Below are 15,612 nucleotides of genomic sequence, written 5' to 3'. Positions count from 1 at the left end.
CCCATAGGCCACAAAGTGCAAGCTCTCAGTGCTCCCCAGGGCCCAGTCCAGAGCAGGTTTGAACAGTTCCAAGAAAAGGGAAAGGACAAAAGACAGTCCAGGGACAACTCTGCCTCAGCCAGCTGAACCAACTGAAAAGCAAAGGAGGGCCCTGCTCTGCTCTGTCAGGGCCCAGACAACACAGTGGAGTTCTGAGTTCCAGCAGCTTGTGGAGGAGTGAATCCAGTCCCTGATAACAAACTCTGTGCTTCTTCTTCTCCCCACCTTTGCTCTCAGAGCCAGTGTTGAAGGTACAGAATAGAATATCCAGCATTAACAGAATACATGACTGGGGATACATACATCATAACCTCACCCTAGGACAGATGGGATGTCCTCAGTGCAGTTATCCCATGAATCCACAGTTGTCCTGGTCATCCACATCCTAACAGCCCCTCCAAGCTTCAGGACAGTGTCACATATCCTCAACAGGTTTTATCCCACTTGAGGATCCAACCTGTGAAGGGAGGGGAGGACGCCACCTGTGGGACAGCTCTGTCCTCCGTCCCCTGAAGCTGGCTCAGCATCACACAGGAGGCACAGTGAGGGGCTGCTGCTTTTCCCAGAGCCTCTCTATTTTTAGAGAGTTTTTTGTGTCAAACTTCCCCTCAGCTGATGAGCCAATGTCATCCAAAGAGCGGAGTTCTGATTCCCCTGCCCTGGCAGTGTCTGGTGTGACAAAGGCACCTCCTCACAAGTGTCACCTTTCATCAGGGCAGGTCCCTGCTGTGCCCCTGAGCTGTTGGGCACAAGAGCTTTCATCCAGCCCAAAGGGCCAGAACAGGCTGCTCTGGGCCAGGCCTGTGTGCAGGTCATTTTTATCCATGTGTGTGTGTAGGGGGGGAGAGTTTGAAGGCGAAGTGACACAGAATCCCAGGCTGGTTTGGGCTGGGAAGGACCTTAAAGCCCATCCAGTCCCACCCCTGCCATGGGCAGGGACACCTCCCACTACCTGAGGTTGCTCCAAGCCCTGTCCAACCTGGCCTTGGACACTTCCAGGGATGGGGCAGCCACAGCTTCAGATGCATCCTCAGACTCAGAATATTCAGGCCTATGCTTGAGCATTTCTTCTGCAAAGTTTAACACTGGAGCAGGGCCTGCCCTGGAAGCAGCTCTAGAGCAGCGCTGCTCACCCTGGGCCTGCCATGTTGTGTTTTGCTGCTCAGCTTGAGCCCTGCTCATGATTTGTCCCCTGGCACAGATGGTGACCGGGCTGGGCAGGTCCCCATGGTGGCTGGGGTGGCAGTGTCACACTCAACCCTTGCTGCTGGGGACCCTCACCTGGCTGCAGAGGGCTGAGGTTCCCCCACAGGACTGTGAATCCCCCATGGTTTAGGGAAGGTGGGGCTGTGGGCTCCAGCATCAGCCCTGGGCTGGGTTCTCAGTTCTAGCCATGCTTTAATCCAGCCTGTGTATTGCCCAAATGCCAGCTCTGCCTCTTCCCTCCAGCCTCTCATCTGTGGTGCTGGTGCTTGGTCAGGAATTTGGGGATGCTGCTGCCTTCATCCCATGGGAGAGGTTTGACCAAGGGAGGATGTGCTGAAGTTCAGTTGCCACTGAACAGCTGGGCCCAGCACATCTGTCTAGAGGAGGGGGGAACATTAATCCAATCATTCAACTCATTTGTTGCTGTGACTTCCTGCCAGGTTTGGGCTAAACTCAGCTGGAGCCTGATTATAATTCCCTGGGGCTGGGGAACAGTGGGGGCACAGGGGCCTTGGGCATCCAGGAGTTCCACAGAGGGCATGGGATCCTGGCCCAGGATATGTGAATGCCAAGGACAGTTGCAGGATTTGGGTGCCAGGGTTGCTGTTTCCTGCAGCTTGGTACCATCCTGGATTTGGGGTAGTGGGTGCAGGAGGTACAACCTGGCACAGCCCATTCCTGTGGGTGCTGAGCCCACCTGGTGCAGCTCTCCAGGGTTTGATGGGGGGCAGAGGGGGCTGGGCAGGTCTCTGGGCATTCTGGGGCCAGCAGGAAGGATCTGATCTAATCTCTGTCCCCTCTGCCACAGGTCACTGCTGGGTGTTTGAAGAACTGTGATGCTCAACGGAGACATGCTTCCACGTCAGCAGTGACACCTCCTCCAGCTTTAGGGAAAACAGCCCATCCTCACCAGAGCCCCCTCAGCATGCCCAGGCAGCCCAGACATTCCCTGGACCCTCCCTGTGCTGGCTTGGGCTCTCCACTGGGACAAATCCTCAAGGATCTGTTTGTCCCCTTCTGAACAGCCCGGACGCTGCAGCCCCTTGGAAAGGCATCAGGGAGGTGACACACGGAACCAGGAGAGGTGACACACAGGACTCAGCAGAGGTGACACACAGGACTCAGCAGAGGTGACACACGTGACCCCAGAGAGGTGGCACACAGGACCAGCAGAGGTGGCACACAGGATCCAGCAGAGGTGACACACAGGATCCAGCAGAGGTGACACATAGGATCCAGCAGAGGTGACACACAGGACCAGCAGAGGTGACACACGTGACCCCAGAGAGGTGGCACACAGGATCCAGGAGAGGTGACACACAGGATCCAGCAGAGGTGACACACGTGACCCCAGAGAGGTGGCACACAGGATCCAGGAGATGTGACACACAGGACCAGCAGAGGTGACACACAGGACCAGCAGAGGTGGCACACAGGATCCAGCAGAGGTGGCACACAGGATCCAGCAGAGGTGACACACGGGACCCAGCAGAGGTGGCAGCAGGAGCCAGCAGTGACGAGCAGCAAGCGGGGCACTGGTAACTGCGAGGACCCTGTTGGTGCCCAGGACATCCCTGCACCCTGCTGCAGTGATGCCAGCTGCTGCTTAGCCCACAGGAGGAAGGGATGGGGAGTCCCCCTCCTTGAACCCCCCCTGTCCCCCCCTGTGCTGGCTCCCCTGGCCCCCGGGAGCCCGCGGTGATGTGACTGTGCTGAGCACACCCCCAGCCCCGTCGGGAGCCTCTCCCAGCCCAGCCCAGCCATGATGTGCGAGGTGATGCCCACCATCAGCGAGGGGGACCCGCTGGGGCCCCCCCAGGGCTCGGAGGCGGACGCTGACTTCGAGCAGCTGATGGTGAACATGCTGGACGAGAGGGACAAGCTGCTGGACACGCTGCGGGAGACGCGCGAGACGCTGGCGGTGACCCAGAGCCGCCTGCAGGAGACGCTCCGGGAGCGGGACCAGCTCCAGAGGCAGCTGAACTCGGCCCTCCCGCAGGTGAGGACCTGCCCTGGCACCGTCCCTGAGGCACCCCAGGGGGATTGGATGTGGGGTTCAGCTCATGGCCCTGGGGGGGTTGCCTTGGTGTGACAGTGGTGATGCTGCCGCGGGTGTTGCATCTCATGTCAGCAGTAAATCCTGTGGGTTCTCTCAGGCCAAGCCACGACCAACTGGGATATCTCCCCTTGTCCTCTGTACCCTTGCTGGTCTTGGAGGAGGGGTAGGAGTGCAGCGCCCCTGTCCTCAGGGGAATGGATTTGGAGAAGGGGCAAAGCCTCCCCAAGGACACCCCAGGGTGAGAGCAAGGCAGGGGACAGACAGAGAGCAAGGCTTCCTCTGGGGACAGTCAGTCTGCTGGGGGACAGCACCTGGGGAGCAGATAGCTCATTTTGGGCAGCAGATCTGGCTTTCTGCCTCCAGTCAACTTCTTGGGATGTCAAAAAGAGCTGAGCCCACCGTGGCACTTTAGATGGGGACATTAACCATTCATCAATTGCTCTCCTTTCCCACTGTGCAGAGCAGCACCACTGCTGTCCCTTCCCTCTCCAGGAGGGCTCCTTTCCATCAGCCCCCTTTCCCAGTGGGGCAATGGGACTTCTGTGTCTCAATCTTGGTCCTGAGAGGGGACACTGGAGGCAGAGCTGGTGCGGGGTGGGGGCTGGCACATCTGAGGGAGCAGAGGACAGCAAGGCTGCCAGAGGCCCGTGCTCAGTGAGCAGCCCAGGGCTTGGGGAGTCAGGGCTTGCCTTGGGGCTTCTGCTGGTGCTCTGCTCCTGGTTCCTCCACCTGTAGGACCCTCTCCAGGTACTCCAGAGGCCTGGTTTTGATTTCCACGAAGATATTCAGGCTAGAAGAGGGTGAGGTGGATGAATCCAGTGTCACAGGGCTGTGCAGGATGAGTGTGAGCTGCCCACCATCCCTGTGAGGTCTTTTGAAATAGCAGTGTCCCAGGGCTCAGAGTTGGGGTAACAGGGATCTGGGGGGGCTGTTGCTCTGCTCCATTGTGGGTATGCTGTGGGAGGAACCCAACAGCCAAGGGAAGCAGGAGGCTTCAAATGTTTGCATCTGTTCTACCTCTGCCGTGCTGAAACCTGAGATCCTCCTTGCCTGGGTGTTGGGCTTTGGAGCACCTCAGAGAGATGGGAAATGGGTCAAAACTAGTGGCATGAGCCAGGACAGAGCTTGGGCTGTTGGCTGGCCAGCTCTCTGCATCCCTGCCTTGTCTGGATGGAGGAAAGCAGCTTGGGAACAGCTGCTCTATACGCAGAGCTCAGCTGGTCCTGGCTCTGCCCAAGATGCTGAGAGCAAAGTGCCCAACAGTACTTCCCAGGAGCTCCTGGGGTCCCTGTGGATGAGTCTGCCTTCCTGAAAGAGTTGCTGAGACGTACCCGGCATCCAGTCTCGGCAGCAGCTCCCAGTGCCGAGGGCTGGCTCCCTCTGCTCCCCGCTCTGAGAGAGCAAGCCGGGTCACCCTGCCGCCCTGCCCGCCCCAGCAGCATCCCGGATTAAGGGATGCGCGGATTTAGCCTCGGCTCCCGCTCCGGGGCCGGGCCTGGGAGCCTCGGGAGCGCTCGGAGCAATCTGGGTCAGCACTCGGGGCGGCCGGCAGCGCTGTGCCCGCTGCGTGCCCGCCTGGGGCCGCCCTGTGCCCCCTACTCGGGGCGGCCGGCAGCGCTGTGCCCGCTGCGTGCTCGCCTGGGGCCGCCCTGGCCCCTCGGCCCCGGCTGTGACTGGGGCGGCTCCCATGGGAATCCCCCGCAGCTCCCGCTGCCTCCCGGTCCCTGCGGGCAGGGGGCTCCGGCGCCCCCCGTGCTCTGACCCGGACATGAGGGCTCGGCATGAACACGGGAAGCAAATCCAGAGGCGCTCACCTGCCCAATGGGATTAATGCCAGCATGTGCATGTACCAGGTAAGTACAAGGGACTGGGACGCTCGGGTCTCTCCCCAGGGCACTGGGGAGCATCCCATAAGTCTGTCCAGCCAGGGGTGGTAAAGGTGTCTCAGACCCCATTGGGAATGGGATGCAAGCTGGATTTCTGGGAGGACCCCTTCTTTGAGGGCAGGATTGGGCACCGAGGCTCATCAGTCGTGTCCCCTGGGTGCAGCCAGGCTGGGGATGCACTGCCTGCTGAGGCTGGGGTGGGTGGCATCTGGGGACAGGGCACTCTGCACCGTCTCAGGGCACAGTGGCAGCTGGATGCTGCTGTGCCGGCATGGGATCCAAAGGGACAGGCTGGGAATGTGCATCTGGTGCAGATCCAGGCACAGGGCAGGCAGGGAATGTTCCTGTCCAGGGCAAACCCCTTTGCAGGGATGCTCCAGGCGTGCTCCTGCCTGTAGCTCCCATTGCCCCTTGCCTGTGCTGCATGGCTGAACATCCCCACTCCCAATCCATGGGGGCATCCCTCAGCCCCCAAAAGGCAGAACTCCAGGGCGATTTCCTGGGGAGACTAAGCTGCCTTAATGCTTCTTACATGATTTATTTATTCATGTGGCAGTGCTGAATGTGACTTAATCGGGCTGAGAGCTCCAGCTCCAGCCCCCCTGTTCTGCAGGGAATTGGTGGCCGAGGACCAAGCCCTGAGCAGGTTCTGGGGGCTCTCAGCAGTCCCCCAAGGCCCTGGCTTTGCTCCCAGCTGCCTCCTGCCCAGCCCCAGCTCAGTTTCTCCTGGGGACAGGGATGTGACACTCAGGGCTCCCAGTGCATCCAGATGTGCTCCCAGTTCAGGGTCCTGTGTGGGATGGAGCTCCTCCCTGTCCTGCCATGGCTTGGGGGTTTGGCAGGAGTCCCTGTCCCCATCAGTGTCAGGGAGAGAACACACTCCCAGATTTCAGCAGGGCTGAGGGCTGTGGGCTGCCCATGGCCATGCAGACCTTCTGCAGTTCCTCCTTCCATGGAGCTCTGCTGCACCTTTGGTGCCTCTTGGGCTGCCTGTAGAGCTGAGAGCTGGCCTTTTTGGGGTGAGCAGACCCCCTAAGACTGCCCAACCTACCTGGAGGTCCCCCAGGAACTAGGGCAGATCCTGACATCAAACAATCACATATAACTTCAAAATATATCTCGAGTTTACTTGCAAAGACCAGCAGGTAAATGGGAACCTCAGGAGCCCCAGGTGGGGGAAAACACCCACCGGGAAAGACCCTTAAAGCATCTCCAGATTTTGGGAAGGATGGAGGGATCTGGCAGCTGTGTTGGGGCTGGTTGTACTACAGGACTAGGATGCTGAGATTCCTGCTTGCCTGGCTGCACAGTGCTCCTCCCTGAGCAATCCCAGGTGGAAATACACATCCTGCTGAAGGGAGGACACTGATTCCCCATGGATGCTCTTGCAGAGCCCTGGTGTTGTATCCAGGAGGTCTGGGAGGTGCTGGTGTCCAGCGCTGGGGGTGGGTGATGGTCGAAGCCCTGGGTTTACCCAGCAGGATTTAATCTGTGTAATCCCATGCTACAACTGCTGGGGTTGTGTTTATCCCCTCATCTCTGATTTGGGGCTTCCTCTTCATTCTGCTCCACTCCTGGGAGAGAAGAAGTGGGGTGGTGGGGCTGCCACATGGGCAGACAATGGATGGGACTGTCCCTCTCATGCCGAGTCAGCAGCGCATCCTTCCCACCCATCCCTGCCGCTCCCTCAGGAGCAATCTCTCCAATTAGGGGCTTTAAAATGCCATTAATCCTACAGCTGGAGCTGCTTTGTCCCCAGGCTTGGTGCCTTGGAGCAGCAGCCGTGCTCCTGCCACAAACAGGGAATTTTGCTGCCTGTGGTGTGATCCTGCTGCATCCCTGTCTGTGCTGCAGATGGCACAGGGACAGAAACGGGGGCCTTGGGCTGAGGACTTTGGCATTCCAGCTTTCCCATGCTACAGGCCTAGGAGCATTCCCCCCTGAGCTTCCTAAACCTCTCTGTGCTTTTCCAGCCATCTCCATGCTGCTGGTTCCTGGCCTGCCTCCAGCTCTTCCCTGTGCCTTCCCCCCGATGCAGCCAAGGAGAAAAACCCCAAACCCCCAACATGCCTGGTGCTGATTAAAGATCCAAGTCCTAGTCCACAGCATCCCACTTCAACAGCTTGTGTGGTGCTCCAGGTCTCCCTCCCTGCCCTGAAAACAGCATCTCTATATCCTGCTCCATCCCTCCATCCTGCTCCATCCTGCTCCATCCTGCTCCATCCTTCCATCCTGCTCCATCCTGCTCCATCCTGCTCCATCCTGCTCCATCCTTCCATCCTGCTCCTTCCCTCCATCCTGCTCCTTCCCTCCATCCTGCTCCATCCCTCCATCCTGCTCCATCCTTCCATCCTGCTCCATCCCTCCATCCTGCTCCATCCTTCCATCCTGCTCCTTCCCTCCATCCTGCTCCTTCCCTCCATCCTGCTCCTTCCCTCCATCCTGCTCCATCCCTCCATCCTGCTCCATACTTCCATCCTGCTCCATCCCTCCATCCCGCTCCTTCCCTCCATCCTGCTCCATCCTGCTCCATCCCTCCATCCTGCTCCCTCTCACCCCAGGACTTGGGGCCAAGCCCAGTCAGTCACTTGGTGGAGGTTTGGTTTTAATCCAAATTGGCCCCTTCCTGAAGTGCTGGGCTTGCAGGGCTCCTGGGGACTCTCAGGCTGTGTTTTTCCACCCTTGGACTGTAGATCAGGCACCTCTCCTTCACTTTCTAATCTGTTTATAGGCGTCCCTGCTTAGTCACAGAGCTTATCAGAGCAGGGCAGGCACCTCTGCCTTGCCTGGGAGACTCCTGGCCATGGCCAGGGCAGAGGAAAATCATCTGGATCCTCTTTATGTCCACTTTGCTGGGATGGAGGGCCAGGGCACACCTGTGGATGGGGGTGGAGGCTGCACTCCACAGTGCAACACTGCAGCCATGAGCTGGGACAGCTTATCATGGTCCCCAGCTTGCCTGGTGCCCACCAGTGACCCAGAGCAAGGTGGCAATGTTGGCATCTGGCACAGCCAGGGCTGAGGGAGGTGGCTGCAAACGGGAGCTGCAGTGGTTTATTCCTAGTTTTTATTCCCAAGGCATCATACTCGGGCCCTGTGTACTTGGCTGACCTCACTGCTGGCCTGGCTCGCCGCAGGGCTGTTGCTATTTTTGATGTAAATGTTCATTTTTGCAGCTTTCCCTGAGGGGGGACAGTGACCGAGGGCTCTTTGATTTGCCGTGGAGTGCTCCAGGCCTGGCACAGGATGTGGGACACAGAGCACAGGATGCAGGCAGCATTCCTGTCGGGATGAAGGGCTGGGAGAGGAGCAGCCCTGGGGGAGGGCTGGGGGCAGCTCTGTGCTGTGCCCACCCTGGCTGTGACCTGCTGACCGCCTGTGCTCTGGGCTGGCCACAGCAGGGGCTGCCTCTCTCTCCAGAGGATTTGCTCCCTTTTAATCCCCTCTTTCAGGATGAAATCCTGATTGCAGGAGCATCTGTACAGCCTGGCCACCACAGCGAGGGAATGCAGGGAGAGGAGGCTGGATGCTGGTGATCTCTGTCCCCAGCTCTGGCCATCCCTCCCTGGATGCTGGTGATCTCTGTCCCCAGCTCTGGCCATCCCTCCCTGGGTGATGGTGATCTCTGTCCCCAGCACTGGCCATCCCTGTCCTCTTGCTGCCTCCAATGCCTTGTCCCACCCATCCCATGCTGTCCTGCTCTGTTCACTCCCATGGGAAGAGCATCTGTGTCCACAGCCAGTGTCCCCTTCCAGCCACGGGGCAGAAGAGAGGCTTTGGATCCTCAGGGTCCTGGCCTGCTGCTGGAAAAGCCCAGAGCTGATGCATCTCCCACGTTTTCAGCTCAGGCTGCTGGGAGCCATTCCCAGGGCCATCCCGGTGCCAGGATGCTTTTCCCAAGCTCCTGGAGCCCTGCCGCCTGTCTCTCAGCGTGTTGAAGGACTGGGGGAGTGACAGATCCCTGAATCTGTGGCGATGCACAGGCACCTCTCTGGCACATCTCCTGCTGCTGTCTGCTTGCCGGCATTCCCAGCCCGGCTCTAATCCGCAGGGATGCTCGGGAGCTGCTGGCAGCGCTTGCATAACGCACGGAACACGCACGTGTGCCTGCGCCGGGCCTGATGCCCTGAGCCCATCGGGATTAGGATCGGGATCAGGGTCGGGATTGCATGGGGATTGGAATCGCACTGGGATTGGGATTGGGATCAGGATCACACCGGGATCAGGATCACACTGGGATCACACTGGGATCACACTGGGATCAGGATCGCACCAGGATCGGGATCGGGATCAGGATCGCACTGGGATCAGGATAGGGATCACAGCGGGATTGGGATCAGGATTGCACTGGGATCAGGATCGGGATCACACCGGGATTGGGATCAGGATCGCACTGGGATCAGGATAGGGATCGCACCGGGATTGGGATCAGGATTGCATTGGGATCAGGATCAGGATTGCATTGGGATCAGGATCGGGATTGCACCGGGATTGGGATCAGGATCGCACCGGGATCGGGATCGCACCGTCATCACACTGGGATCAGGATCGGGGTCGGGATCGCACCGGGATCAGGATCAGGATTGGGATCAGGATCGGGATCGGGAACAGGATTGCACTGGGATTGGGATCAGGATTGCACCGGGATTGGGATCAGGGTTGCACTGGGATCAGGATCAGGATCGCACCGGGATCGGGATCGGGATTGCACTGGGATTGGGATCAGGATCGCACTGGGATCAGGATCAGGATCGCACCGGGATCGGGATCGGGATCGCACCGTCATCACACTGGGATCAGGATCGGGATCAGGATCGGGGTCGGGATCGCACTGGGATCAGGATCAGGATTGGGATCAGGATCGGGATCGGGAACAGGATTGCACCGGGATTGGGATCACACCAGGATCACACTGGGATCAGGATCGGGATCGGGATCAGGTTCACACTGGGATCAGGACTGGGATCACACTGGGATCACACTGGGGTCAGGATCAGGATCGGGATCACACTGGGGTCCCAGCACCGGGCAGGGCACAGCTCCAGGAAGGGCTGGGCTGGCACGGTGGGATCCCACTGGAGCTGGGCCTGCCGAGGGTTCCCTGTGCACTGGGGGCTCTGGGATGGTCCCAGAGCAAGGATGGAATGGGGCATGGCAGAGGTTAGTGACAAGGTTTGGGGTGTTGTGACAGATCTGGGGGAGAACTGGTGGGGAGAAGGGTGATAGGATGATCCCAGGGCTGGAGGGATCCCTGGGGAAGGGATGGGGCCAGGATTGGAGCGGTCCCTAAGATGGGATGGGAAGAGGGAAAACTGCAGGGCTGGAGTGGTCCCTGGGGAATGGATGGGGCAGGAAGGGGTCTGGGAAGGAACTGGGGACCTCAGGCCCTGGGGCAATGCCAGGGCAGGGGTATGGAGCAGGAGTGTGGGGTGGCAGCTGCCTAAGGCAGGTGACAGGCAGGAAAGCAGCTGTTTGTGGGATCAGTGATTCTTTCCCCTCACTGCAGCCTGCTCAGGTCCTGTCCCACTGTGGGGGTCTCAACTGCACCAGTGGCTCCACCATCCCCACCAATCCCAGGCTACCAACCCCAGCAGTGGGACAGGTTTGGGAGGGAAGGGAGAGGGAAAACCTGGCTGGGGCAAGCAGATGTAAAAGCTCAGGATTTCTCAGAGCTTCAGCTGTCACAGGAGGTTTCACTTGGAGCTGAGCAGAGCATTTGGTTCAGCCTAAGCCTCAATGCTTTGCTTCAGTTTGAAGGGGTTTTATTTGGTAAACCTGAAAATTAAAGTGAAAAAGAATTTCATGCTGTAAAGCAGCTCTCAACCCCCTTTTGAAATTTGGTTTGTTAATGCTCCATCAAATCCTTCTTGGCTTCTTCTGAAATCCTTTGCCTTTTAAAATTCTTTCCAGCACTGAACATGGTGTGAATTCATGGCATGTTCCTGCATTTGCATTTCTCACCCTAAGAAATCCCAGCTGCAAAACCTCACTTAGGCCTGGCACCACTGAAGAGACACTGGGAGCAATGGGAGGTGCTCCTGGGCTCACCCAGGTGCCTGGGTTCCATTTCCTATGGGAAAGGGAACCCTCCTGCATCCAAGGGACTTCAAAGTGAATTTCCCTTTCCCTCCAACACGAGTGTGATTGTGGCTTTCATCCTGTCTTGAGGGATGTGCTGGGTGTGCAGCATTTCTTTGGCATTGCTCTGGGCTTGGCTCTTCCTTGCTGGCTGTCACATCCCTGGAGGAAGCAGTGGCAGCAGCAAGAGCTGGTGGCACCTGGCTGTCTCCTGCTGTGCCCCATCCCTCTCAGCTGGGACTCGGGACCTGGGGGTGCCCCATATGCAGCTCATCGATGCTCCACATGCTAGACTGAGGCAGCAACCTCTTTTTTGCAAGGAAGTTTTGGATGATTCCAGATCCTGAGGCCATGGCAGAGGCTGGCTCAGGGCCAGGGGGCTCATCCTGACCTGCTGTGGCTTTGTGGTGAGTTTTAGCCTGATGGGATGCTCCAAGGTGGGATCTGCATCCAGGGGACAGTGGGAATGGGAATGTGCTGGTGGTCTTGACTGGGATGCTTTAAATGCCATCCACCACCTCTGCAGCTGTAGAACAGCTTCTTGTGCCATTGGACATCAAGTGGGATAAATCTTGAGCTGCTGTGTTCTCCTTGTCCAGAGCATGAGGGAAGCCAGGAATAAATGCCCTCCTGGCCTGGCTGTGCCTCTCCACTGGTTTCTCCACATTCCCTCGGTGCTGCCCTGGTTGGGTTTGGATGGAAATGCTGTGCTGCAGGTCCAGCAGTGCTGACTCCCCCATGCCCTGTCGCTGCTCTCCGCAGGAGTTTGCGACGCTGACGCGGGAGCTCAGCGCCTGCCGGGAGCAGCTCCTGGAGAGGGAGGAGGAGATCTCAGAGCTGAAAGCCGAGCGCAACAACACCCGGGTAAGCCTGGGGACCCTGCTGGGGGCCCTCAGCCCTGGCACTGGGGGGGCCCCGGGGCTGCTGGGCCCCTCCTGGCAGTGACAGCCCCTCTGTCATCCCCTTGCAGCTCCTGCTGGAGCACCTGGAGTGCCTGGTGTCACGGCATGAGCGCTCCCTCAGGATGACCGTGGTCAAGCGGCAGGCCCAGTCACCATCTGGGGTGTCCAGTGAGGTCGAGGTGCTCAAGGCACTCAAGTCGCTCTTTGAGCATCACAAGGCACTGGATGAAAAGGTGGGAAAGCTGCTGGGACCTCTCCTGCTCAGAGTTCCTTCTCCCACCCCTCCACTCCCTCCCTGCTACTGTGTGTTGTTAAGGTGACATGGGGGCACTCAGCAGGAAAGTCTTGGATATCCCAAAGCTGCAGTGAGGAGCTGCTAGGGCTGCCCAGTGTATCCTCTGGGTCTGAGGCTGTTGGGGACAGGAACTCCCCCAGGTCACTCTCGGGGTGGTGGCATTTGACACCCTGGGTCAGTCTTCATTGTTCCTCCTCATTCATTCACCCCAAGCATCTCCTTCCTCTGCTGGGAGACTCTCCAGGCTGTTCTGGCCATAGAGCTCCAAGAATTGACTCAGCCTGTTTTCTCCAACACAGTTTAACCCCCTGTGATGGCCTGGATGATCCTGAACCTGTGAATCCACCTGAGCCTGGCTGTCGGTCTAACAAACAGGCCTGGGAGCATGCCTAAATCCTGGCCACCCTCATCCTGGATCAATAACAGCCTTTCCCATTGTTTCACTCACCTGCAGGTGAGGGAACGCCTGCGTGCAGCCTTGGAGCGCGTGGCCACCCTTGAGGAGCAGCTCGTGGATGCCCATCGGCAGGTAAGGGGTACCTGGGCACCTGCTGGGCTGGGGATGCTCCCCATTACCTTGGGCAGTTCATGTGGTATTTGCATTTGGTCAGGTTCTTTGTAAGGCTTTTGTTCTAAAATTGTTGTTTACTTGAAGGTTTGTCTGTGTTTAAGGAAACCTTGGAAAGATTCTGAGAACTGTTTGTCTCACAGGTGACATTTCCCTGTTGTTTGCTGTTTGGAATTCATGTCACTGACAAAAACAGTCTGAATCTGAATCATTCCAGGGGGCTGAGGGTGACGTGGGATTAGCCCTGACTTGGCAGAGACCCAAACCACACTGCTTCAAGCACCTCATCTTGCATCCCTCATCTTCTTCCCTGCTGGAGTCCTGGGGTTGGGAGTTTGCTGTCCCCAACCTCCAGCCGTGGTCATCTCAGAATCCCAGACTCATTTGCGTGGGAAGGAACCTTAAAGCCCATCTCATGTCACCCCCTGCCATGGGCAGGGACACCTTCCACTATCCCAGCTTACCCCAAGCTCTGTCCAACCCAGCCTTGGACACTTCCAGGGATAAAGTGATCTTGAAGAGACATGAACTCTGTTTCCCTTCCTGGAGTTTATGCCCAGCCACTAGTCCCAAAAGGAAGGAGCCATTCTACAGCCTCTGCTGGCCAAATTTTGCTCCTCTTTCCAGTTCCCAGGATAAGTCTCATGGTATTTCCCAGGCTCCCAGGCCCCTCTCCTTTCAGGGACCATTCCCCACCCTTGCCTATCAGAGCAGGACACAGTGCCAGTGTCTACCCCCTTCTCCTGCTGCACTGGGTTCAGAATCTGTGTGGCTGTAAACCAGTGAAATGAGCTGGGAGGGAGCCCTGGGCTCACCAGGAAAACCTTCCTCAGTACTGAGCCTTCCCAGCACCTCTGACTTCCTCTCTCTTAGAGTCGTGGAATCATTAAAGCTGGAAAAGCCTCCAACCTTTGACCAAACACCCCCATGCCCACTGAACAATATTGTGAAGTTTCACATCCACTTGTTTTTTGAACACTTCCAGTGATGGTGACTCCATCACTGCCCTGGGTAGTTGTGCCAGGGCCTGACCACCCTTTCAGTGAAAGATTTTTTCCTGATGTCCCACCTGACCCTCCCCTGGCATAGCTTGAGGCCCTTTCTTCTTGTCCTGTCCCTTTGTTCCCTGGGAGCAGAGCCTGACTGCCCCTCACCCTGGCTGCCCCCTCCTGTCAGGAGTTGTGCAGAGCCAGGAGGTCCCCCCTGAGCCTCCCTTTCTCCAGGCTGAGCCCCTGCAGTTCTCTCAACCACTCTTGGTGTTCCAGTCCCTTCCCCAGTTCTATTCCCTTCCCTAAACACACTCCAGCCCCTCAGTGTCTTCCTGGACTGGGAGGCCCAGAGCTGCCCCAGGATTCCAGCTGTGCCCCCAGCAGTGCCAGCTCAGGGCTGTTCCTCACCTGCTCCCTCTGGGCCCCCCAGCCACGAGCAGGACTGTGGCAGGGAGCTGGTGCCTCAGCTCCTGCTGTCCCCGGTGCTGATCAGGTCCCTGCTCCCTGCAGGTGGCAGCTCTGCAGCAGGGCTCTGCCCGGGAGCCGGCGGCGGGCGAGCGCGAGGACAGGGAGCCCAAGGAAGCAGCACCCAAACTTCCATGGAAGGTGAGAGCCCAGCAAAGCCCTGCTCTGACCCTGCTCAGGGAGGCTGTCATTTCTCCCACCTCCCTGATGCTGGCTCCAGGGTGCTGAAAGCTGTTTTCCCTCTCCTCTGGGTCCAGCCCCATGGGAAATGCCTGTTCCTGGTGGGTACAGGCCATTTCTGAGGGGGTGCACTGAATTTGTGCTTGGGTGCTCCAAGGGGTTCTGCTTCCCAGAGATCACAGAATGGTTTGTATGGGAAGAGACCTTAAAGGCCATCTTGTTCCAACCCCCATCATGGGCAGGGATATCTTCCACCAGATGCTCTGGTGGAAGAGCATCAGCCACCCCTATTCCATCATTCCTGTAAGCATCCCCATCCCTGGCTTGTGGAGGCTGTTGATGGAGGTCTCAGAGCCCCCTGTCTCCACTTCCACCCCTTCACTGCGTCCCTGCAGGGCCACATTCTCACTCTGAGTAGCTGCAGGCAATGCCACAGCCTGGGAGCTTTGGAGCATCCCAGTATCCACCTCCCTCTGGTGCCTTGCAGCGTCTCTCCAATGGCTCCGTCCACCCGGACGACGAGGCCGGGCGGGTGGTGGAGCTGCAGGAGCTCCTGGAGAAGCAGAATTTTGAAGTGGTCCAGGCCAAGGAACGAATCTCTGCCTTGGCTGCCAGCGTGGCTGAGCTGGAGGAGGATTTGGGCACTGCCAGGAAGGATCTGATCAAATCTGAGGAGATGAGCAGCAAGTACCAGAGAGACCTCAGAGAGGTGAGTGAGTCCCTGTCCCCTTGCACTGCCCAGCCTAGGGCAGAGACCTCACAGCTGTGTCCACTGGGCTGGGAGGAGATTGGAACTCCTGTTATGTGCAGGATGTTCTCCAAAAGAGGCCGCTGCCTTTGGGAAATTGTCCCCAAGTCCATCAGCAGGACTTCCCTGAGGTTACAGACAGGCTCTCAAGTGTGTAGCACACCTGGGGCAGTGACCTGTGTCCTCTCTAGAAGGTT

At 58.2% G+C, this 15,612-nt stretch overlaps 1 protein-coding gene across 10 annotated transcripts in view; it reads left to right on the top strand.

Annotated features, from left to right (window-relative positions):
- PPFIA4 (PTPRF interacting protein alpha 4) overlaps positions 1-15,612 on the top strand; it is a 64,127-nt gene that overhangs the window by 24,310 nt on the left and 24,205 nt on the right. For 2 of the 10 annotated variants that reach the window (XM_058039980.1, XM_058039979.1), the window contains exons 2-7: positions 2,054-3,244; positions 12,031-12,132; positions 12,239-12,403; positions 12,920-12,994; positions 14,533-14,628; positions 15,155-15,376. In XM_058039980.1, the coding sequence (XP_057895963.1) occupies positions 3,008-3,244; positions 12,031-12,132; positions 12,239-12,403; positions 12,920-12,994; positions 14,533-14,628; positions 15,155-15,376 (897 nt within the window). In that variant the 5' untranslated portion in view covers positions 2,054-3,007. The remainder of the gene's footprint in view (positions 1-2,053; positions 3,245-12,030; positions 12,133-12,238; positions 12,404-12,919; positions 12,995-14,532; positions 14,629-15,154; positions 15,377-15,612) is intronic. The other 8 variants (XM_058039971.1, XM_058039973.1, XM_058039978.1 and 5 more) reach the window with 8 other exon arrangements.

This window comes from Melospiza georgiana, chromosome 23 (genome assembly GCF_028018845.1).
Source record: "Melospiza georgiana isolate bMelGeo1 chromosome 23, bMelGeo1.pri, whole genome shotgun sequence".
Lineage (NCBI taxonomy): Eukaryota > Metazoa > Chordata > Aves > Passeriformes > Passerellidae > Melospiza > Melospiza georgiana.
The sequence above is the reverse complement of the archived record's forward strand: the minus strand, read 5'-3'. Positions and strand labels throughout refer to the sequence as shown.